The sequence below is a fragment of the Pelecanus crispus genome, chromosome Z (genome assembly GCF_030463565.1).
Source record: "Pelecanus crispus isolate bPelCri1 chromosome Z, bPelCri1.pri, whole genome shotgun sequence".
Classification (NCBI taxonomy): domain Eukaryota; kingdom Metazoa; phylum Chordata; class Aves; order Pelecaniformes; family Pelecanidae; genus Pelecanus; species Pelecanus crispus.
Window position 1 is genome coordinate 66,571,744 of NC_134676.1, and position 25,347 is coordinate 66,597,090.

General features: G+C 37.8%; 1 protein-coding gene across 4 annotated transcripts in view; it reads left to right on the plus strand.

The window, feature by feature from the left end:
- Positions 1-680: 680 nt before the first annotated feature.
- Positions 681-25,347, plus strand: part of CEP120 (centrosomal protein 120) — a 44,526-nt gene continuing 19,859 nt past the window's right edge. Inside the window, exons 1-17 of one of the 4 annotated variants that reach the window (XM_075726042.1) lie at positions 681-769; positions 2,260-2,416; positions 3,332-3,446; positions 4,325-4,466; positions 8,228-8,376; positions 9,638-9,835; positions 11,920-12,147; positions 12,408-12,615; positions 13,663-13,788; positions 15,034-15,208; positions 17,614-17,763; positions 18,617-18,799; positions 21,071-21,167; positions 21,267-21,419; positions 22,072-22,161; positions 22,654-22,746; positions 24,401-24,562. In XM_075726042.1, the coding sequence (XP_075582157.1) occupies positions 718-769; positions 2,260-2,416; positions 3,332-3,446; positions 4,325-4,466; positions 8,228-8,376; positions 9,638-9,835; positions 11,920-12,147; positions 12,408-12,615; positions 13,663-13,788; positions 15,034-15,208; positions 17,614-17,763; positions 18,617-18,799; positions 21,071-21,167; positions 21,267-21,419; positions 22,072-22,161; positions 22,654-22,746; positions 24,401-24,562 (2,478 nt within the window). In that variant the 5' untranslated portion in view covers positions 681-717. The remainder of the gene's footprint in view (positions 770-2,259; positions 2,417-3,331; positions 3,447-4,324; positions 4,467-8,227; positions 8,377-9,637; positions 9,836-11,919; positions 12,148-12,407; positions 12,616-13,662; positions 13,789-15,033; positions 15,209-17,613; positions 17,764-18,616; positions 18,800-21,070; positions 21,168-21,266; positions 21,420-22,071; positions 22,162-22,653; positions 22,747-24,400; positions 24,563-25,347) is intronic. The other 3 variants (XM_075726043.1, XM_075726044.1, XM_075726045.1) reach the window with 3 other exon arrangements.

Here is a 25,347-nt window from a genome sequence, read left to right on the forward strand (position 1 = left end):
TTAGTTCATACGGAAGATAGACTACCTTAAAAAATTATTTAAGCACGACAAAGCTGCGTTTTGCTAGAACTAGATTCAGATCGTCCTGCCCTGCCACTCACCACAGTGGGAACAAAAAAAAAAGAAACTTCGCTGTTTATTTAACAGACAGGATGTCTGAAGAGTAGCTGCTATTTGTCAACTGGCAGTGCGAAATGCTTGTGAGAACTGCGATGCCACGCTTACATGTTTGTTTATGTATATGATGTTTTCGACTACTTTTCCTTGAGTCAACCCCGCGCACGAGTTGCGGGCAGAGTCAGCGCAAACGCCGCAGCCGCTCGCCGGCACCTCGGGCCTTTTCCCGACACTCCCCATTTCCAGCCCAGAAAAAAGAGACAGATGACGCAATGCAGCCGGACGTGGCCCCGGGGGCGCCGCGCGCCCCAGGCACCTACAGCGCCGGCAGCGCCCGGCGCCGAGTGGGCGGGGCCGGGGCGGGGGCGTCCCGCGCCGGAAGTGACGCGCGGTGCGGCAGGCGGGGCCGCCGTTGCTAGGCGGAAGTGCGGCGGCGGGCGGCGGTTGGCGTTTAAAGGCTCCGAGGCGGTAAGAGGGTGGCGAGCGGCGGCAGGACGGGAGGGGCGGTGCGGCTCCCGCTCGGTCCTCCGCTCCGTCTCGCCTCGACAGCGGCTGTGCTTCCCGGTCCCCGCCCCAGCAGCCCCCGGGCGGAGCGGGGAGATGGTCTCCAGAGCCGCCGATCGGCTGTTGATCGTCGTCTCCGTCCTGGAAGGTAAACGGCGCGGCGGGAGGGGTGGCGGCCTCCCGGCTGCTGGTCGTCGTCTCCGTCTGGGACGGAAAATGGGGGGTGGTCGCTGCCTCCGGATGTGTTTTCTCTGTCGACTAAGCGGGATAAGCCAAGCTGTATTTAATAAACTGGTTATGTTAAGAAAGCTATGGACGTACCTATCTTAAAGCCAGGGTAGACTACCCTCTGTTTCTGGAGGTGTTTGCCCAAAATATTTCTTAAAATGAATGATGAAAGTATCCTTCCTTTCCTGAAAAAAAAAAAAAATCTGTCTTTTTGCATTGCAAGCCTCGCCTAGCCTGTCTTGTGTTTTAAACCCCGTATCACTGCCGTTCCCAGTGGGTGCAGAGAATCGTTTGCCACCGCTCCATCTGAACCAAGCCTGTATGTAGGCAGAGACAGCCTTGCGTCGTATTAGCCTTCCCTTTCTCTGCCTGCAGACAGCAGCATCGCCAGCCCTTCCTTAGAGGCTGTGGAGGCTCAGTTGTCGCTGGCTGGCTGTGGAGTCTTTTCAGCTGGGTCACACTTCAGGAAAGCTTTGGACCAAAACGTTGGAGTCCAGCCGATGTCTTATGATGATCAGGATCGTTTCATGTGTCTGCCCCCCCCCCCCCCCCCTTTTTTTTTTAAGTCGTATTTTTAGTGTTGACTCAGATACCTAGCTAATCATTCTTCATCTTGTATTTCTACAGGTTACACTTAATAAGATGTAATTAGTGGGGGAGTGTGGGGGTTTTGTGTGTTTGGGTGTTTGTTTTGGGTTGTTTGGGGATTTTTTTGGCTCCATACTTTCTCTTTCTCAAGTAAATCCTATTATCTTTCTGTCCATTTATGTAGTTTGCCAAAGTAGCTTTAAAATAAGATCCTGTCCTCCACCGTGCATGTAGCCCCTCCCCACACTGCGTTACATGTACATTTTAAAAGTGTTCACTTCATTTTGCCATTTAAATTATTAATCAAAATATGAGATGATGCTGAACCCAGAGTAAATCCTGTACAACTTTAGGCACTCCCCTAATCTAGTAGTGATTCTTTTTTTTCCAGCAAGTGTTGGAAAAACACCTTTTACTGCTTTCATTAGATCGTGTTTTGCTGCTTTGATGTTGGGCAGTGGTGAAATTGGCAGGAGAGGGAAAACTTGCAGTCTCTGTCTTGCTTCTTCACTGGATCTATTTCTAATCTTAGATTTTTCAAAATTAAATCATACTAGTTGGCTAGTTTCTTTCTCTCTTTGTTCTTTGTTACTTAATGTCTTGCTATTTCTGGATGCTTCACAAATAGTCTGTTTCATGTTACGTTCTTCTTTCTTCTGCCTAGTGGGAAGACATTTTGTTTTAATATGAAGAGCATAGCTTTAGGGTAAGAGCAGAGAAGATGATATGGGAAATGTATTTTTATGTAATTGATTTATGGCATAAATCTCAGCTCTCACTTCTTTTTTAGTGATGGTGCATGGCAATTACACTCTTTTACAGGGCGCTATTTTCCAAAACGACCCAAGCATGTGCTTGTCGTTGAAGCAAAGTTTGATGGTGAACAGTTGGCTACTGATCCTGTAGAGCATACTGATCAGCCAGAATTTGCTACAGAATTGGCTTGGGAACTTGACAGGAAAGCACTTCATCAGCACAGGTAATATTAGAAAGTTAAGTCTAATTAGACTGGAGATAAAATTTAATTGTCTTGTCTTTACAGCTACTGAAATACAATTTTTTTTTTTAGAAACTTTTTTAGCTGTACACTGATCTAAATGATGTTGCCACAACAGGCAAAAGTAGTATGTGGCAGGATAAGTGATGTTTAAAAATTCTAAAGGGTATGTTTTTACACCACTGAAAAAAAAACCAAGAGCCTATAGCAAATTAATAATGCTATAGTTCAAGCACTGGATTCAAGGTTTCTTATGTATACTGTGACACAGAATTAACCTGACTTCAAGCCTGAAAAGCCTAAGTAAAATGTTTCTGAAAATGTCAAATAGAAGAGGTGAGAAATTTAATAAGGTTTCCATAACTGTCACTTGGTTTTGACTGATAGATTGTATTACCTCTGTATTTTCAAAGAAGTTAAAAAGGACGTATTGTCTTTGATGTTTGATGAGAGAAATATGCCTGAATGTACCTTATGCTAGACACCTTATCTATGCCTCTGAGTATTGTTAGGTGCTTTGCACAAAAACCTTCTGCGTAAGTCCTATTTTTAAGATACTCTCACAAGTGAAATTCCAGTTTCATGTGAAGTGCAGTGCTTACTTCTTGTACATGGATGAGATTGAATTTATTTGTCACTAACATGTTTTTAATAGCCCTTGAGGTTCTGTGGGACTCCAGTATGCTCCTCTTACAAAATCAATCCACATACTCATTCTGTTGCTCAGTGATGAATTTTTAGATGTTCAATATAAACTCAGTTTCTGACCTATTAAAACTAGTTATGTAACACATAAATTTTGTATCATTGGTATGCTTGAAACTTACAAATTATTTTTGTGAACTAATTGCAGAGATAACTTTTACATTCTGGATTTCAACTGAGTTGTTCTTTCAGGTTGCAGCGTACACCTATCAAACTCCAGTGTTTTGCATTGGATACTGTATCTTCAGCTAAAGAGAATATAGGCTATATTGTTCTTGATTTAAGGGCTGTGCAGGAGAAGAAGCAGGTATGTTCCAGGGTATAAAGCTTTAAAAAGTCATGTTTTGATGACAGTATTGTTAGAGATAGTAGAATTTGAATTAAGGCACAGGCATAACTTTTGAGTCTTATCTTGGAGTATGACTCCTAGTTGATCGTGTACTTTTTTAGAGGAGGGACATCTTGACTCTATGTAAGAAAATGGTAAAATGAAAATACTTTTGTACTAATCTTGAACTTCTGAATTTGAGAATTGGAACACTTGTAAGCAGTACTTTTAAGCAATTCCATGACTTAATCACCTGGAAAAAATTATCAAAGCAATTGAATTGAGTCTCCATCATCAAATCAAGTCTTAAGGTTTTTTTAGTGGCCCTCTGTGGAAGATGTGCTAGGTGATCAGAAGTTCTAGCCCCTTAACACAGCATTGAGCAAACATAATATGATTGTTTATATAAATTTAATTAATCAAAATTCTGTGGTGTGCTTGGTCAAAACAGAATTCTGATATGGGTCATAACAGGACACTGGTGTGTTATTTTAACATCACACTACTTAAGGATTTGTGATCCATATAACTTACTGTGCACTTTCAGCTGAGAACTTGAAGATTTTTTCTCTTCTAATTAAAGATTTATAGCATATTTTTCTTGCTAACTTGTGTACTGTACAAATTGGTGGGAAAGAGTATGTTCAGCTAGTCTTCCAGGAATCATTCTATAAAATCTTTTAGTATAATAGTGTACTCAGACTGAATTTTTTAAAATAAAAACCAACATATGTTTCTGTAGATGATGAAGCAGAAATGCTAGAGCAAGTCTGATTTTTCTGTAACAATATGGTGTTATTTTCCTGGGGTTTTTTTTAAATGTTTTTTGGTTTTTCTTTTTGTTTTTAATTATGTAGGCACCAAAGTGGTATCCTCTGCTTAGCAACAAGTACACTAAATTTAAATCTGAAATACAAGTAGGTGTTGTGTTGGAGACTGATTCAAAAGCGCTGGTTGATGGTTTTAAAGCAAAGGAGGCACCCCCTAGAGAAGGGAAGCGTAAGTAACATAATATCACTCACTTTGAATTAAAAATGTTCCTGTGCCAGATGAACATACCAGTTGTTGCAAATGTGTTTTAAGTCTCAAGAGAATTTTAATTTCGTAGCATTTCCAATGCAAATCTTTTATAGCTGAATAATGTACATTGTGGTAATAACTTTACAAGGGTGCTTTACTGTGGTAATTGTGTGACTTTCAGATGGACAGAGTTGCAAACCAGCTGATGTTTAAAATCAGCGTCAGGGACTCATAGTTTACTCTGATGGGCATTTTATAAGTAAAATGCTTGATGTTTTAGGGCTTTAGAAAGTTCTGTAATGAAAGAAATAAGAAAGGAGCTTCTTTATAGAATGCATTTTCAGGAGTTTGGGCTTGGAATTATAAAGTAGTACAATATTTCATTTGTTGGGTAGGCTGCTTCTCTTTTCTGATGGGTTTTTCATCTAATCTAAATCATTCAGTACTTAAATTGTGTTGTATCGTTAAGTTTTTGTAGTAACATCTACTTTAACTGTTGGGACTTACTCTACTTCTGTATTCCCTTGTACATTCCTCTTAAAAGTAATTAGTGAAATGTGTCAAAAATCTATTAGAACTCAATGCTAGTAGGTGTCTTTAAGTCCTGTGCGTTATCTGGGATTTTTTAGTGCAAGTTAGTAGTTTAAAAAAACAAAACCAAACCCTTAAACTTGATTTTTAAAAAAAATTCCCCAAAACAAAAACAGATTCACCTTCCCCCTCATCCCCCACCCAAAAGTCTAACTGCTTCATTTCTAAAAACTGAGGCTCTGTTCAAAGTAGTGGATTTTCTCGTACTTAACTTACAGTACTTTGTGTTCTTGCCCTGAGGATAACTTTTTCCTAATTCTAAATTCATCATCTGCTTATCATGATCTGTGGCTGTGGTTTTGTAAAAAAACGAAGTGGTCAGTGGCAGTAAGTAAGTTACAAGGTTTCTGGCCCAGGCTTCAGTGACTTGGCCGCATTGCAAGAGCGGTTAAGGCAGTATTTAAGTTCCAGTGTAAATCACTTAGCTTACTCTGTCCTTTCAGGTTCACAACTAAGCACAGGGAATTTTGCAAACTGTAAAGTTTGTAAAGGAGGCAAGGAACTACTGTAAATTATTTGTTAATCTCTACTTCCCTTGTGATCTTTCTGCCCACAAGCTCTCCTACCATTCACGACACTGGCAGAAAATACAAGAAGTTCCTTCTGCCTTCACCCAGCACTTCATGCTTTCTGTGGCATAACTGACACAAGTTTGCTAGCTTTTCCCTTCCTTCTGTCATCTCCAGATTAGTCAATACGTGGACTTATTCAAGTCATGGACTTCTGGAGGGCAGGCTTTGGCCTATTCAGGACGCTGGTTGGGAAAGTCCCTTGGGAGGCAGTCCTGAAGGGCAAAGGGGTCCAGGAAGGCTGGGCCTTCTTCAAGAAGGAAGTCTTAAGGGCAGAGGAGCAGGCTGTCCCCATGTGCCATAAGACTAACTGGTAGGGAAGACGAGTGGCCTGGCTGAATAGGGAGCTTTTGCTGGGACTCAGGGGGAAAAAGAAGAGTATACCACCTTTGGAAGAAGGGGTGGGCAACTCAGGAACAGTACAGGGATCTTGTTAGGTCATGCAGGGAGGAAATTAGAAAAGCAAAAGCCCAGCTAGAACTCAGTTTGGCATTCTCCTTGGGAAGCTGGCAGCTCATGGCTTGGACGGGCGTACTTTTCACTGGATAAAAAACTGGTTGTGTAGCCGAGCCCAGAGAGTAGTGGTGAATGGAGTTAAGTCCAGTTGGTGGCCAGTCACGAGCGGTGTTTCCCAGGGCTCAGTTTTGGGGCCAGTCTTGTTTAATATCTTTATCAACGATCTGGATGAGGGGATTGAGTGTGCCCTCAGTAAGTCTGCAGATGACACCAAGTTGGGTAGGAGTGTTGATCTGCTGGAGGGTAGGATGGCCCTGCAGAGCGACGTGGACAGACTGGATCAATGGGCTGAGGCGAACTGTATGAGGTTTAACAAGGCCAAGTGCCAGGTCCTGCAGTTAGGTCACAACAAGCCTGTGCAACACTACAGGCTTGAAGAAGAGTGGCTGGAAAGCTGCCTGGCAGAAAAGGACCTGGGGGTGTTGGTCGACAGCTGGCTGAACATGAGCCAGCAGTGTGCCGAGGTGGCCAAGAAGGCCAACAGCATCCTGGCTTGTATCAGGAATAGTGTGGCTAGCGGCAGCAGGGAGGTGATTGTCCCCCTGTGCTCAGCACTGGTGAGGCCGCACCTGGACTACTGTGTCCAGTTTTGGGCCCCTCACTACAAGAAAGACATTGAAGTGCTGGAGCGTGTCCAGAAAAGGGCAATGAAGCTGGTGAAGGGTCTGGAGCACAGGTCTTGTGAGGAGCGGCTGAGGGAACTGGGGTTGTTTAGTCTGGAGAAGAGGATGCTGAGGGAAGACCATATCACTCTCTACAAATACTTGAAAGGAGGTTGTAGTGAGGTGGGTGTTAGTCTCTTCTCCCAAGTAGCTAGCGATAGGATGAGAGGAAATGGTCTCAAGCTGCATCAGGGCAGGTTTGGATCAGATATTAGGAAAAACTGCTTCACAGAAAGGGTGGTCAAGCATTGGAAGAGGCTGCCCAGAGAGGTGGTGGAGTCACCATCCCTGGAAGTGTTCAAAAAACGGGTAGATGTGGCACTTTGGGACATGGTTTAGTGGGCATGGTTTTGTTGGGTTGATGATTGGACTGACAATCTTAGAGGTCATTTCCAGCCTTAATGATTCCTAGTTTTTACTTTCATTATAAATAATCCAGCCACCAAGGCAGGAAACACAAAATTGCTACTCTACCCTTAATTGGTTTAGTGGTGGACTTGGTGATGTTAGGTTAATGGTTGAACTGGATGATCTTAAAGGTCTTTTCCAACCTAAATGGTTCTATGAGTACCATATTTAGGCAATGGAGGGAAACAAATGTGTAGATTTTTGCAGGTTTAAAGTTATGTTCCAAGTATTGCATATGACAAAGCTGGACTACCCAGTTCTAGTCTAGTCAAATGGTTAAGGAAGTGTTTTCCCTTTAGGATTCATACAGTTTTGTGTTTTTAATGTTTTTTTGCTTCACTTACCTAAGTGGTCTAAAGTTTCCAGTGTTTGAAATGGAGCCTTTTGGTTCACAACCAAAAGTGCTGGGTGATTATTACTCTTTGGTGTAACCTGAGGTGAAATGTATTGAATTACTGGCACTATAGCGTAGAAACTAGTAAACCAGAATACAAAGAGTGTTTTATGCACTGAAGACTTCAGATGAAAAATCTTCAAATGACACGTTCCAAAATTCTGTGAAATGAGGCATCATACTTCCTTCAAGAATTGAACAGGTTGTCATATGCTGTTACTGTCTTGCAGTTCCTTTAACGAGTAAAATAGAAACAGGATGGTAGACTCTAACCTAATGAAATAAAGTTCCAGTAACTGTAATGTTACTCAATGTAATATTAAGTAAAAACATGCACTAGCATTCTGTCTAGCATAGTGTTCAAAATAACATCTGTGCCCACTGAATAGAAATTAATTTCAGAATTTTTTTGTAGCTATACCTAAGTGTACTTAGGGACTTTTTTTGTGTTGAAATGCTTTGGAACCAAGCATCAAGATCTCTATTTGTAATCTTTCTTTCCACATGTACAATAATCAAAGCTAAAAGTACAGTTATATATAAGATTCCTGCAGCAATTAATAAGGTCACAAGTTACTTAACCTTTTTCTTTACTCTTAGTATCTACCCTTCTTTCTGGACTAGACCCTAAAAGTATTGCACCAGTCTTGAATGAAGAAGAGGGCTATCATCAAATTGGACCAGCAGAGCATTGCAGAGACTACTTTGTCTTGTCTGTAACCATTGTGTTTGCTACACAGTTGGAGCAGGTTTGTTTCCTTGCTATGTGTAGTTTTTAAGAAGTACTATCCTACGTTTGTATTTTTGCCCTCCCACGCCTTATTTCTAGTTAGGATTTTTTTTATTGGCGTTTAAGTTTCCTGCAATAAATAGCCTTGTCCCATATTGAGTTAATATACATTAATTTGGATTGTAAAACTTTATGTAGTACTTTCATGTCAAATTACAGGTGAAAGATCAGAATTCTTTTGGAGCACTAAAATTGCATTTACTTTAAATTGTGCATTTTTATGAAATGCATACATTTATATTACATTATAGTATAAAAAGCATGTGTATGGATAATATCAGTCTTCAAGGTGGTGTCCATGTGCTGAAGTTCAAACAAGGCAAAATACCTTTCAGATCTGTGAGATATATGAAACAGAGTTTACACGTTGCCTAAGGGAAGGACTTATTAGCTTGAATGAAGTGCCAAGCTAATGTGATTATTTCGGCTTCAGACCTGAGCTGCTGTGTTTATGCTCTACTGTACCACACTGATACATGTTGTCTGATTTAAAAATAGTTATGCCCGAGTAACTGTGAAAGTCATGACTCCAAGCCAGCATGATTTTAATTGATCTATATAACTCATAGTGTGTGATAAACTTCCCTCAGTCTTGTCATCTTTTTTCAGAGAAAATAGTTTTCCATGTCAGAATTATAGGGCCTTGTGAAATAGATTTACTGTGATCACTCTGGGGTAGCTTGTGCCTTTTTAGGCATTGAACTTACAGTTGCAGTGGCTACAAGAAGTAGTAGCTGTTTCTGACTGTTCCAGTCTTTTATTTAGTCATGTAAGTCATCTCAGTATTAATCTGTATTGTTTATTTACACTGTAGTATTTTGTGGAGGCACTATTTATTTCTGAATATTTTGGGCGGTGCTTGGCATGATTGAATATACGATGTTAGTTACAGCCCTTGGTGCTGATAAATCTTGAAGGTAATTCAAAACGGGTCATGGTTGGACTGGATGATCTTAAAGGTCTTTTCCAACCTAAACGATTCTATGATTCTATGATTTTGCAAATTACTGGTATGCTTGTAAGATTTTTTTTTATTCAGTTTGAGTATTAATATAAAAGTTTTCTTTTTATTTTGTGTGTATTACAAGCTAGGATTTAGGTCAGCTGCTCAGAAGTTTGAGATTACTTTAAGTTCTTTAATTGGCAAGCTAATGCTTAAGGATTACTGTAACTGTACGTTAATGAAAGAGATGCATTCTTCTTTTCTGCATCTTTTTTAGTTAGTTCCTAGTACTATGAAGCTTCCTGAAAGACAGCCTGAGTTTTTTTTCTACTACTCATTACTGGGAAATGATGTCACAAATGAACCTTTCACTGATTTAATTAATCCAAACTTTGAGCCAGAAAGAGCTTCAGTTCGAATACGTAGTACAGCTGATGTCCTTCAAGTTTATCTTTGTGCACAGTCAAAATTGCAGGTAAGCTGTTTCTTCTCAAATGTGAATGAAAATAAATAATGAAAATAAAAGAAATAGAGTATAGGTCAGGTTGAAACTGGAAAGCATTTCTCTTTCCCAAACTAGCTTGTATTACACTATTTTGGCTCAAATATAAGCTGATTCTCTTGCTGATATGAGGGAAGCCCTATCAGCAAGTTTCCCAGCTCAGATGAGTGCAGTCTCTTTCTGTACAGTCGCTATAGTAAGCTGGGTTACATGTCATGATAAAAGGTATTGCTGAAACATGATATTCCCAAATTGCTAATGTGGCATTCTCAAGAGCTCTGAGCTCTGGGACCTGCTCTGCAATCAGGCCATCTGCAGCCCACAGTCCTGCTTTGTGCTGCTTCTGATAACCTCACCCACACCAGCTGCTCAGGTCACTCTTGCCTAAGTTCTGAAAACACTGTCCTCAGCACTCCTTGTGAATAATAAGGGAGGTCTGGCTTTTTTCCTACTCATTAGCCAAATACTATTTTTAAATACACCACAGCCATATTTGGCCTGTTATGGGATATTGCTTATCTTTAGCTGTGCCTTTAAATGGGGGACATGGTTTAGTGGTGGTGTTGGCTGTGTTAGGTTTACGGTTGGACTCTATGATCTTAAGGGTCTTTTCCAACCTAAATGATTCTATGATTCTAAATTTTGGGTAGTATTGAAAGCATTTATGGCAATCTGTGCCTGGCTTACACTTCACTCATTAGAAAACAAGAGACTATTTGAGTGTAGTACAGGGTTTCTAATAACATAGCTGGTAAATAAGGCAGTGTTACTTATATGAAGTAAGTCTTGGATCTGGACCCTTTAAAAGTTATTTTTCTTTAAACTTGTACAGACCATTCTAGTTTTGTTATCCAGGTTAGTTTAAGAATGTTTCTGTTTAAATCTTATATTGTTTCAGATTTTTTTGTCTCAACTTTAAATATTTTCTAATGACAGTTTTGGGAGAAACATACGCACTGAAGTGTTTGGAATTTAATCTTAGTCTTGAAACAAAGTACTTAATATAGCATATATGTGTACACATACAGAGAATTATGCGTGTTTTTGTCATGTTAAAGAATGCTTTTTTGCGCAAGGGTTGTTGTGAGGTAAGATCCACATCTTGATTTCCAGTGTTCTTTCTCTGACTTCTCACTCAGCTCCTTAAAACTTAGGATATAGGATCAGAGGACTGTATTCTGATCCTTAATATTTGATGTATTTTTTTCTGAAAATGAAGACTTTAGTTACAAAAGGTGCTAGCTGCCAGACTAGGGGGCAGGGGGTGGTGGTGGTATATATATATATTGTGTATGTACATATATACAAACCTAGGTGTGTATATCAGCAGCTGATACCTTTTAGCATAAAGTCTTCATTAAGTGTAATAAATATTAAGGATCAGAGTACAGTGTTCTGATCTGCTAAAACAGAACTGAAGTGACTCTTATTTGGGAAAGAGCAAGTTGGTATGTAAGTTTCAAAGAGTAACTTTCACTGAGGAAAATAAATTACCTTAGAGTGTGTTGGTTTTTAAGATCCATCTTTTACGTAGGTGTAGACATGTCTGTGGAAGGAAGAAAGAGTGAGTCAAGTTTTGAAAAAGGAATAATGATTCTTACCAGGAATTAAGAACACAGTTACTTCATTCAAAAAATCCTTGCTATTTAAGTGGTGTCTAAATACATGCACAAAGGCTGAGCTTTCAAATAACTGTTCTTCTTTACCTTGCAGTCGTGTATTTTATATGCCTATACATTAAGGGCAAGAGTCTGTGCTGTGTTTAGAAGCCACAAACTATTGAATTTGTCCTCCAGAAGGGATGATATGACATGGCCTCAGAAGGGCAGTGCAGCAATCTGCTACTGTGCTAGCAGTGGGCAAATCCTACCTGCTCCAATACCGAATTTCATAGCTGTTCTTATATTCCTCAAAATGCTTGTTCTCAGCATACAGGGACTAGACTAGGGGTGACCATTTTAATTTGTTGTATGTGCTACCTTTAGTAGAGGCTGAACAGACAGTTCAAGTGGAGATGTATATGCCAGTTACTTTCTAGCACTTTTGTATGTATATAGATCCATCTTTGCTGTGGGGACCAGTCTCTTGGAAGCACTGAAATACTGCTGTCTGGACTACTGAAGAAAGGAAATATGGAGATTGATCAACACCCCGTGGCTATAGAAGGAGCATTTGTCCTTGTTCCACCAAATAGAACTAAACAGAAACTGCCACAGTTGCCTTTGGATATGGCTCCTACTGTTGGGGTATCTGTAATTCTGCAAAGGGAGAGCTTGAGTGCCCAGGTATAGCTTACTCATTTATTGTTGGTTTAGACATAGTTGCACAGTTTCATGTTAAAAAAAAAAAAAAGGTATTTCTAAGTTCTATTTGGGAGTTAAGTATGTAAAAGAAAACCTGAAAGAATAAGTTGCTTTATATGAATAATCCTTTCATTGCTTCATTTTCCTATGTCAGAAAAATAATCTCAAACTATAAAAATGTTGTAGACAGAATTTTTCAGTGCAAGCCATGATCAATAAGAAAACTATATCACTTCATTCAGCCTTTGATTCCCTTAAATGCTCCGACTGAACCTAAAGAGTCACAAGAGAAAGTTCTTTCACCTATTAGTGGAAGAACAGAGGGCCTGCAGCAGAGATCCCAGAATGTCCCGTCTCAAGCTGACCACTCTTCTTCAGCAGAAGATGAAGCAACAGAAAGTGAAGTGGAAAGTCTTAAGTTTGAAAAAGGCATGAAACCAAAGACAAAGGGTATGTGGTATAGAATTTTTTTCCCCAGTTGCCAAGTGTAGTCTTGGATCATGTACTGCTCATTTGTGGTGATAAATTTCAGGCAAGTAAGAATTATTTACATGAAACAAATCACAGGAGGAGAATAAATGTTGTAATTCAAACATGGTGGTTGTTTAAAAACACTTGGAAGAGCCAGATTGGGGATTTGGAGGTGTGTAGATTACAAGTGAATTGGATGGTCATCAGCTTGAAAAATAATACCATAAATGTTTGGAATTCTCTGAATTTGAGAAGGGGAAGGTTCAGTACAATACCTGTGAAGAAACTGACTTGCTCGATGAGGAGATGAAATGGTCTAACATTCACATTTATTAAATAAAGGCGGGGAAATCTGTGATTTTCAAGATTTCTAAGGAATTTACTATGTGGATAATAAATTGTGAAAACAAAGGCACATACTATACAGATTCCTGGACAAAACCAAGCAACTGGGGTTTTTGCTTGTTTGTTTTTGTTATTTTGTAAGGACTTGGTAGTCCCCATAGCCTTCTAAGACTTCCCCTGTTTCGTTTTTGATTTGAAGACTTGGTTGGGGACAAGTCAAAGAGGAACAGAGATGAAAAAGGAAGAAATACTATAATGATACAGTAAAGCTCAGAAGAAAGAATGTAGTTTGCTAAACATTACAGAACATGCATCTTCCCAAGAGATGATCTGTGAATAAAGCTGAATGATTATTTTTCTAATGATATTTGTATTACTGTTCCTTTGAGATTGGTCCTAAAGACACCCAGTTCTGTAGAGGAAGATCTGTGTCCTAGAACATGCTTTCAGGATTTGTCTGCTAATTCAGCCAAATTTTCTTTTAATCATAACTGATCTTATCTAAGCAAGGATTAAGTCCTTTATATGGAATCTATCAAGAAAAAGTATTGTCAACCCAGCAACTAATTTGAATCTGCAGTTAAGAAATCCAGGATTTTGCTTTTTTATTAATAGTAATAATAATTTTATAACTCTGTTTTGTTAAGATGTAAAACATGTCATTTCACACTTACCTTTCAGGTCTGGTGGCTGAGTCTTGCCAAGAGGTTAACAAACAGTATACTGAAGAGCTTTCAGTTTTCAAATTGGAGAAGAGAGCAAAGTCACCTCTATTGTCAGATCTGCAAAATTCCAGTAATGCAAAATGTATTGAATTTAGTACATGGAATGAAATTTTAATATAGTAGCAACTTAAATGAATTTTAATAGTAGGCTGTATGCAATTTTTGTTCTCTTTTCTGTGACAGCCTTAAGCTTCTATTCAGCCATTTCATTTTGCCAAGCAATTTAGTGACATTTTACCTGAATGACTGAGAAATATTTAATTTCTATGTTGTGTTGACTAGCTGATGTGAAAGTATTATTGAATTTTCTTTTTTGTATTGTTACTGTTAATGAAAATAAAACACTCAAAAACAAGCAGGAAAAAAATAAAGTCAATGCTAGCAATAATGTATTTCTTACAAATGACATATTAAAACAGATGATTATGAAGGAAGAGGATCAGAACAACTAGCACTTACAAAAGGCAGTTGAGTTCTGCTCTGACATTTTCTTTGCCTCTTTCTCTGCTTTACTATCTTAAACGTTTTTGGAGGATACCTTTTGGAGACCTGTCTGTAAAATTTGTAGTTTGACTTGTTACTCTTCAAAGACAGTATTGGGTCCCAGTGTAAGGCCTTGGGAAGCCTGGATGCAATTGGACAGGCATGCACTGTAGCTTCTGCATCCTAAATTGTAAAATGGGTGTCACAGTAGGTGGGTTCTGATTGAAGGACATAAGCAGATGTGATTCACAGACCTAGCTAGAGCACTTTAGTTTATTTCAATAGTTAAACCTCAGCTTGGGACCAATAGTTGATGCTTCCTTACATGAGCACTGCAATTGACCTGGTGCTCTGTTGTCTTCAGTCCCAAACTAAACAGGTTAGTTAATGCAAAGCAAACTAAGTTACTACAAATGATTTTTTTTTGTAAGTCCACCTCTTCTGCATGATCTCAAGTTGGCTAGGAACAATTATGTAAACTGTTGAAACTGAAGTCTTATTGCACCCCTCTGAAGAATTTAATATCTTGGATCTTAGTCTAAACTTTTCTTCAGTGAGGTGAACTTAAATAGCTTTGAAGATTAATAAAAGAGGGAAAAATATTATAGAATGTTTTAAGAAGATTTAAAGTATACTGTGTTTTTTGTGGTTTTTCTTTGGAAGCAGTAACTTAGAGTGGCTGTTTTTCATAGTATTAGCTTATATTACAAGGAATTGAAATATCTTGGGGAAGCAAGCTATCTGTACTTGCATTTAAAATGTGAGACCTATCTTTAATGTATTTTGTTATTTTGGGCAGAACAAATTATTAAAAATGCACACAAATTCTCTTCTGTGTTTTCAGCTGATAATGGTCCAGTAGCTGCATCTCAGCCCAATCCTGTGGGTGCATCCAGTTCTGAGCCTGTGTCAGCACAGAAAATTGTCATTCCGGCAGCCTCTCACCATTTTTGCTTTTCAATAGACTTACGAAGTATACGTGGTCTGGAAGTTGGTTTTCCAATAAATTGCATTTTAAGGTATGATTTATTTTTCTTGATCTTATTCTTGGTGATAACAGTATCTTTCCTTTCAGTGCAAAGCATTCATAATCTGAATGATTGCTGGCAATATGCTGTCTGATGCCCTTTACCTTCATGTAGCTGCTTTTCAGTAGTGAAGTACTTTGGAATGTGCGTCTGGTTTATCACTAAACTTCTGAGCATTACAGCATTAAAGAATAGTATGTAACACTTCACCTGTACTGTAGTTAGTATTAAATCTCACTTGAATATCTGAGCTCAGACAATACAGGTCATCTTTCAGTCCTTAGAGGAAAAGGAGGATTACTTGTCTCCTTACTTTCCAGCTGCCTTTCCAGCTGATTGAAGGAGTGATTTCTGTAGCTTTCCATGACTCCACCAAGAATTCCTTGTAGTGTTTTAGTAAAAGGCAGGTCACCTGGTTTGTGTGTGACAGTGAATCTAGAAGTAGTGCATTCTAGTCTTAAAGTGAAGAACCAGTGTAGTAAATGCGTTATCATTATGAGAGGTAGTATCAGGGTTTTTTGATAAATAGTCTTTGCATACAGGAAGCAAACCTTAGCAGGGAGAATTAGTATCTTTTATTACATTAATTTGTGGAGTTATAAAAAAGACAAGCTTTTTGGATACATGAGTTTTGTGCCTGAAGCAAAAATGGAAAACTACCAGTGCCAGTTTGGAACAATTGCTTAAAGATTAGTTTGTTACTGATGTCAACATGAAAGAAAATACAGGAGCAGTTTTGGAGAATAAGTGGATGTTAGCTGGGAGGTGAATGCCGAGTTGGAGGAATAAGAAATACAAAGGTGAAGGACCAATTAAAAGTAAGGGTATTGAAAACAGTACCTGTATGGAGATTGGGATTTGGTTGTTTTTTTAACATTGTCAGTGAAGAGAGAAACTTTCTTATATCAACTTCTTTGTTTTGTTTTTTTTTTTTAGGTTTTCCTTAGAGTTTAGGACCAAGAGTTTGTAGATAGAAGGATGATTTTGTTAAAAAAAAAAATTCTACTCGTGGAATATTAGTTATTTATGGCATATCTGAATTCAGTGGTTCATAGCAGTTTTTACATTTTTCCTTCCAGTTTCCATTAGGCCCTTTTGGTGCACATGATGAAGCCTGTCTTTAAATGGTGATTCCGTTTAAAAGGGTTGAATATTTGTGGCTGTGGAGGTACATCTGCATTTGCTTTGCACTTGTTTTCTGACAGTTTGGTTCAATACTGTTTTAACTGGTCACCAGGAAGTCTATTTGTGTTAAATACTCTTAGAGTTTAAGCTTTGTTTGAACTAGGGTGAAAAGGTAGGGTTGGGGTGGGAGGTGTGGAATATTTTAAAACATAACTACTATAGATTACATCATTAATGTTTTTCCGTATAGGCTATATTATTAAATAGTATGTGGGAAACAATGGATGGAATTTGGTCACATAAAAGCTTTTTCACATAACATTCCAAAAATGAATTTGCTGCAGAACAGTGGCAACAAATAGATTTTGCTGTTTTATGCACTTCAATTTTTACAGTCAGTGCTGAATATGGCAAGAAACTGAAGAGGAGAAGCATCCAAACACATAAATGCTAAGAAAAGTTGTAGTGTAAAAAATGGCTGTATATTGGGAGCATTATTTCATTCAGGTCTAAACAAGCTCTTTAGACAGTTTTGCACAAGCAGCTGAAGTATGGAATTTTATAAGTGGCAGCATTTGATGCAGCATGTATTTTATTAGTAACTTACCCTACAGCTGGTATTGTCCATTTGAGCAAAGTGAAGTTCAAGAGGTTTTTGGCCTTCCCTTTGTTGTGGTTTATCATACACTGAATTGTGCTAGTAGAGTAGTTTCAGGCCACGTTGTAAATCATATTGGTAAAAGGATTAGACTTTTATTGAATTAAACTGTGAGAATTAAAAACTAAATTCTTCAAATGTGACTGAAATGTGCAAATGGTTCTGGCACTGCGTATATGTATACTTAGTTATCAACTATTGCGTGCTAGGCCAGTCCTAGCTGTAAACATAGTTACTAATGTTCTCAAGTAGCAATCTACATCTCAGTACAATATTCCTCCCTTCTGTTTCTCCGTTCACTTTAAATAATGATTGCAGAATTTTAATAAAAGATTAAGTCATATGGTTGTGGACATACAGGTTATTAACGCTTTTTTGTCAAAATAATGGCATATATAAATGAAGCTGGATTAGTGCTGAAGTAAATGAAAACAGGAATAATTGAGAACTAAATTCTATTGTTAGATGTATTTGCACAAATTTTGTTAACTTTAATACAAGTTATGCTTCAGTAAAAGATGTCTGAGCTGGTTTTCTTGTTGCAGACGGTATTAGAAAAAGGTATCTATTTATTACCTTACTACTTGCTTATTTATGTTATTGGTTTTGTTAGGTACTCGTATCCATTTTTTGGCAGTGCAGCCCCTATTATGACAAGCCCCCCTGTAGAAGTCAGAAAGAACATGGAAGTCTTTCTTCCACAGTCCTACTGTGCATTTGACTTTGCAACTATACCTCATCAGCTTCAAGATACATTCTTCAGGTGATAACTTTGTCTTAATTACACTTTTTTGTTGTAAATGCAATCACAAGTTCAAATCTTTTAATTAAGATCATCAGTTTGAGAATTTAGTAAAGAATCCAAGTGCTAATGCCAACTAGTATTTAATACACTGCTCTTCCAGTTTCTCTGTTACTTACATTTAAAGATAGGGACTCTAAAATTCTTGCTTTTATCTCTTGACTACTTATGCAGGGATCATTGCTTACAGAAGCACGTGCTGTTGCTGTAAGTTGTTAAATTAAAGGTTGATAGCATAGTTCTAACAAAGCATTACTTCAAATGAAATAGGTAAGTTTATTTTTTTAATACACTGTGACTATCCGATACCTTTGAATATACAGCAAGTACCTAGGAAGCTGAGTACAGTGTTGAGGGCTGTGGCACAATTTTCCCAGTAGTCCCACTAGCTCTTGATAACTGATTAAGATGTGGAACAAAGAATCATCAAAATAGTGGTATTTTGAAAGAAGAGGTGCAGGAGGTGTATTCTGTGAGTGGCAGTGACTAAAATTTATTTATAGGTATTTATAAATGAAGATGACCTAGGTCTGTTATGATTATTCAGTCAATCATTTTCACTGCAGCATTGTTCTTTCTAATAATTGGAGGAAGGAATGATAATCTGACCAAAGTGAATAAGTGATGGCAAAGATAAAAAGGCAATCAGTCTCATTCCTCTGAATGAGAGGCAGCAAACCCGTCTTGTTTGACAATTGTGACCATCACTGACTTGGGAAGTTACTTTTAGAATATGAGGTCCTTTTCCCAAATTAATAGGATTCCTTCCTCTTCTGTGTTGATGCCTGACACTAAAATCACTTCTTTGTTTCAGATTACCTCTGCTGGTTGAATTGTGGCACAAGGATAAAACAACTAAAGACTTACTTCTAGGGGTGGCAAGACTCCAGCTTTCAAATGTTTTGGCTTCGGAAAAAACCCGGTTCTTGGGTAGTAATGGTGAACAATGCTGGCGTCAGACTTGTAATGAAACAGTCAGTGTCACAGCAGCACAAGGGTAAAACTATTTAAAAAAAACACTCTGTAGCAAGTTTTGAAGAATTGTTTGTTTAATATTTCCCCAAAAAAGGGGCAAGCTCCTCCTGTTCACCTTTTTGAATAGGTAAACAGGTTGCAATGTACTGCAAGATGGGGGTGGGAGTAGGCGTCCAAGAGATTAAAAGTTACATTGTCACAGGCATATTGTGCAACCACCAGCAGAGTCATTGTAATAAACCTTTATATAATCATGATCTTGAGTAAGCTTCACAGAAGTGTTAAAGAAATAATTAATTGGAAAAAATGTTACTGATGCACTTTCCTAAGTTACTTAACAATTACAAAAAGCTGCTGATATTCCAGAAAATAGTTAAGACTTTGTCCATAGTATGCTTTCAGATGCAACTGATTTCAGTGAAAGTTAGGAGGACAGATATATTGATAGCGTGGAGAGGTTTCCTGTTTCAGAATTATATATACCCTGTGATAGTAGCAGGGGTTTGAGCTTGTGTACATCAGAAGGAGCAGTACTATTAGTTAATATTCATCTGAAGATAAATGTTCATTTACATAGGAGTGATGTTCTTTTTTATGTGTAAGAAGAAACTTTATAGTTACTTCTGTCCTGTGTCCTTGTTGAAGATGTGAACTGTGCTAGTAATCAGCGTCTAGACCCTCATCTTTTTCTGTGTGGTAATGGGACTTGATTATGCCTTTAGAAATAAATATAATTGCTATTAAGACTGAGGTCAGTTTTAAACCTCTAATCCTACAGGTAATTAAAACATGCTATATTAGACACACAGGAAACTTCAGGTTACTGACACAAAGACTGGTATCCTCTGTCCTCCCAAATTGGTAGAAAATTGATCTCTGACTTTGTTTAAACTTTTTTGTGTGAAAGCCAGCATGGCCTGATTCTGTGGGGAGTTACTTTATGATTTCACTGTGCATTACGGTTCACATTCTGACCAGTAAGTTTGTTAAAATGAAACCTGGTTTTGCACAAAACTTAATAACCACTAGATGGCATTCTCAAAATGTAATGAGGTCTCTGCAGAATTTTGCTGTGCTGATACCTTTCTAGCTTTGCTCTTGTTGGTGTAATGTTCTTTTTACACTGATATGTTAAACTGATTTAATTACTCAGATTTCTGAGGTCCACTGCCTTGAATATTTTTTTGTTTTTTAATCAGTGACTGCTAGAAAGTTGTAAGAATTTAATGCAATAATTTATGTTAACTTATGTGCAAATAACTGTGTAGAAGATTACACCTTTGTAAAAATATTTTAGTGTCTTTTTATATTTGCCAGAAGAGAATTTCTGTGAAAACTACAGCCATGATTAATTCCTGCAGCCTTTTGTTGCAAATTGCTTGATATCTAATTCTGCAGCTTCTAGGCTTCAAGTGATTGTGTAATTACCTTTGCATCACTAAATAATTATAACTGAAATAATAGTTTTGGTTTTGACCAAGTACAGGTCTACACTGCAGTGTACATTCATGTTAAACTAGTAATAACTTTCAGTTACATGATCTGTGTGTATTCCTTCCCTTAATGTCTTTCTGTGCAGAAAGCTACCTTTGTTTACTACATCTTGTCTATGATTAGAGATGAGACAGCCAGAGACAAACTGTTCTAGTTAAGCAGAAACTGTAACTAATTTCAAATTGGTTTATTAAAATGTTGGTTTTCTAGACATTTTTTTCACTGTACAAGAGCAGATAGATATCTAACCTATAACTGGATTTAAAGATTCGGTTCTCTGTGCTGAAGCTTCCAGAAATGTTTTTTAGTAATCCAAGGATGGCTTACCAAACATGATATGCTAACTGACTTATTATACTGTGGATAACTAGAAAGTTACTGTTACCATTTAAAAAAGCAGGACTAATGAAATTCATTGACTGTCTTAGAACGAAGTCAGCAGCAATACCTGTATTCAACAGGTATATTTGTTAGAAAGATTTAAGACTGCAGGTACAATTTTGGATCATTATCTTCTTACAGGGGTGTGTTGATTATAGTAAGCTGTTAACTTGTCATTGGGAACCTATTTAGCTATCTGTTAAAGTCAGAAAGCTTACGATAGATGTGTAAGTCAGTCCCTATGTTAAAACAATATACACGGGAGAGCATGTTTGGGCTCTCATGTAGGCAACTGTTTAGAGTCTCTGAGCTTACACAGAACCTTTTAGCATTTCAACATTTTGTGTGTTGTCTTACAATTCACTTTCTGTATTTTAAGACAGTTTTCATTAAAATAACATTCTAACGCTATTTGTAGGTCAGGCAACAGAATAGCAGAGCTTTCGTATGCTATCACTTTGGAAGACTATGGGTTTGTGAAGATGCAAGAAGTTCTGGTGTCGGATTCTTCTCAAGTAAATTTTACATAAATTTTATTAAAAAAATCTAAATTTTTTCCTTGAACATTTTGAAAAGTTGGGTTTCCAGTTAAAAATCAACTGTTTTTATATCAGTGTGTAGGTGCTGGTCAACAGCGGCATGTCCCTCACACTCAGCCTCATTGTGCTCCAGGAAACCATCCAGAACCTCGAGAAACTCTGGAATACAAAGCAGCACTGGAGTTAGAAATGTGGAAGGAAATGCAAGAGGACATTTTTGAAAATCAGGTTTGTACTCTTTCTCTTTATTTCCTGAACTGCATGACTGCCAGAGAAGCTTTAGCAGAATTGGCGAGAGGAATGTTAACTGCATTAACTTAAATTTTGCTCATACAGAATATTAAAACTTCAAATGTACACAAATTATCTTCCATACTCTTAAGGAAGAAGATTCATTCTTTTCTGTTAAGTGACTGCAGTAGGTACTAGGTAGTGAAATAAAGAATACCCCCTTCACAATTTCTCCTTACTGTTTATGAAGTACAGTAGATATTCAAGATTCAAATTATTGGTGTTAAATATTAACACTACATTTCTTTTATTCTCAAGTCAAAACCCATTGCTGTTTTTCTACTCTTGAAGTCATTCTAGGTGTTCTTAGTCTCATGCTTCTTTTTAAAAGGTACTGAGAATCTAGTGTCTATTTGTTAGGATATTTTTCTCAAACTTGACCTTACTTTGCATTTTGTACTTAAGGGTAAGAAATACCTTTCACTGTCAGAATCATACCTTGAGTTATATAAGCTAATGTCCTAAGTTTTTAATTCTTTTCCTTCAAGGCTTAGTTTTGCTAATACCCTTTCCTTTAAAGTTGCACTTCCAACAACTTTGATTTGATTCTCTGGTTTAGAGTTTTTGTTCCTTTTTTGGCTTTTAAAAGCTTAAGAAGAAGGAAATGGCCCATATGCAAGCACTTGCAGAAGAATGGAAGAAAAGGGATAGAGAGAGAGAAGCATTAGTGAAGAAAAAGGTAAGGAAACTCATACTTGCTGAAAGTCTCATTATAGATCTCATATCACTATAAAATTTGACAAAGTGTTTCATAACTAACATAGAACAAAGGGTCTGTAATTAGTCTCAAACCTACTGGTATGCATGCATCTAGTCTAAAACCGTGCAAAAAATTAAAAGTAGCCTTTAATGATAGACTCTTGTTAGAAATTCTTTTGGTTAGCTTGCTTTCTTTGGGGGCTTTTTAACTTCAATTGCCTCTCACTTGCATGGTCAAAAAGCACTTCTTCTATAGCCCAGCTGTACATAGTAACCTGTTAGCCTTTATTGTATTAGAAAGAAGGGTTCTCCATTGTGATTTCATAATTAAGAGCTGGAGATTTGTTTTATATGTAAATTTCCAAACAAAAATTGTCAGTATCATATATCACAACATGTGTAAATTCTTCGCCCGCCTAAGACATTATTTTTATTGCAAGAAAAAAAGCCTTTTTTTTTCTTGTTCTTTTAGGTAGCAGAATATACTGTTTTGGAAGAACAACTTCAGAAAACACTGAGAGATCTAGATAGGCGAGAACGACAGCTTTTTAGTGCTGAATCAGAGGTAAAATGTGTGTGTACATTTTAAACAATGCAATTGCATGAGCTATTTCAATAAGGTTTGTTGAGTTTTCATATAGAGACAATTGTGACCTGTGTATGAGAACTGAAATAGCCATGTTCATACTGATACACAGAGGAGCACTGATAATTTAAGACAGGTTTTCTTACAACTACACTTTTTTACTGAAATGGAAATTCAATGAACTTTAAATGGTTGCTAGAATTATAGAACTGTAAATTTTCTATTATTAACAGAATTAGAGTGTCGGTGGAGACAATCTATGTATAGAGAGTCTTTATATATAATTATATAATAATGTTATTTATAAAACATTAGCATATCTCAATTTTAAGTTTAGTACTGTCAGGTGAGCATTATACATGTGTGTGAGTGCCTTACTTCAAACAGTAATTGCTGGATTAACCATTGAAATAGGAGAAGATGACAAGGAGAGCGGGGAGAAACTGCAATTGTCCAGGTTTTGTTATCCAGCAATTTGATAGAGTTCCTATTTCATATTTTTTTTAATAGTGACAGGGGCAAAGGTGATGTAGGAAAAACCTGTAGGTACCACTGTTTCTAGATCTCGCTAAATACCCCCAAGATGAGGAAATGCGGTGCTAGTCCTCAGGGAAGCTAGTAATATGAAAAGAGGAAGAAAGAAAATAAACTGCCTATTTTTGTACTTCAAAACAAAGTCACAATTATATAGGTAAACTGCTGTGGTGATTTGGCAGTCTAGCAAACTCTCTCTTTCTTCCTGCAGCTCAAATTAATCTTTTTATCATATCAATCCCTGCTGTGCTTGTGAACAAAGTTAAGACACACGGACTGCCTGGTTGAGCCTGTGTCCTGTTCTGTACTCAGGATGCAGTCTGTGCTGTAAATAATGTCTGACTTCACCTTTAACATCTATGTAAAAAATCCAGTGATTAGGTTTGGCTGAATGCATTTCAGTCTGAGTAAAAGTATTTGTTTTGAATCTCATACATGTTTGTCTCAAAACTTGCTCTAAATTTAGTGAGATTCTGACCTGAGGGTTTAGAGATAATAAAAATCAGTGGATTCCAAAAGCCTCTAGACAAAATGATGTAGGGTTCATTTAGCAATTACACAGTTTGAGAAATGGGTTGTTTGGAGAGGTTTCTATTCAGCTAGCAGTTATCTGAGCCAGTAACATCTTTCTAGAAAGTTCAAACGTGTCAAGGACTGTTCTGTTTAGCTCAATGAGAAATTCTCTCAATATGCTCAGTTTGAAGAGTGCAATCTTACTGACGTAAAGGCATCTTGGCTGTAGCTGTGACCCCACTGTTTCTACAGTGAAGGGGTGTATTTAGCTTTTTAGTTTGCAGTACAAAGGTGGATATAAAATTTGCCTTTAGCAATCAAAGTAGAGATACAGATATGTCCATTTTTACAATGCTCAATCAAGCATATATTTGTAGCCCAAATATAGTAATTTACAGGTCATTAGTTAAACTGAAAGCCAATAAAAGAGTATATAGCAAACATATAGATAACAATGGAATTTCTGATTAATTTCTAAAATGGATAACAATTTTTTTCTGTCATGAATAGTAGTAACAGTTGTAAAAAAGACTCTTAAAATAAAGATCTTGCACCTATGGATTGATATAAATGTCTCACTTTTAAGCTTCAAAGAGTAAAAAAGGAGTTGCAAGCAGAGCATGAACGAAAACTGCAGGAGCTACATGATTCTGTGCGGCGAGCCAGGGAAGAATGTGCACACCAGGTTGAGCTAGAAAGGTCAAAAATCAAACAGCTGGAAGAAGACAAACTTCGCTTACAGCAGCAGGTAAGTACACTTAAATTTTCTGTGTCAACCATTTACTTATCTAAGTAAGCATTTTTTAAAATATGTATACTAAGTTGAGTAATGATTTTGAGATAAGAGTATTCTGGCAACTTTGTAGTAAACATTTTATCTGTTGTTTGGTGAGCTACATGCTGGGATCAATCTCTGTCAGTCTTGCTCAGTAGTAGGGCCAGTTTGCAATGCAGTGGTTATAATTCTTTTTTTTCCCAACACTGAAAATCATATAATCATAGAATGTTTTGGGTTGGAAGGGACCTTTAGAGGTCATCTAGCCCAACCCCCCTGCAGTGAGCAGGGACAGCTTTAACTACATCAGGTTGCTCAGAGCCCCATCCAACCTGACCTTGAATGTTTCCAGGGATGGGGCCTCCACTACCTCTCTGGGCAACCTGTTCCAGTGCTTCATCACCCTCATTGTAAAAAATTTCTTATGTCTAGTCTAAATCTATTCTTCTTTAGTTTAAATCCATTATTCCTTGTTCAGTCACAACAGGCCTTGTTAAAAAGATTCTCCCCATCTTTCCTGTAGGCCCCGTTTAAGTAATGGAAGGTCGCAATAAGGTCTCCTCGCAACCTTCTCTTCTCCAGGCTGAACAACCCCATTTTCTCAGCCTGTCCTCGTAGGAGAGGTGCTCCAGCCCTCGGATCATTTTTGTGGCCCTCTTCTGGACCCGCTCCAGTGGGTCCATGTCCTTCTTGTGCTGAGGGCTCCAGAGCTGGATGCAGTGCTCCAGGTGAGGTCTCACCAGAGCAGAGCAGAGGGG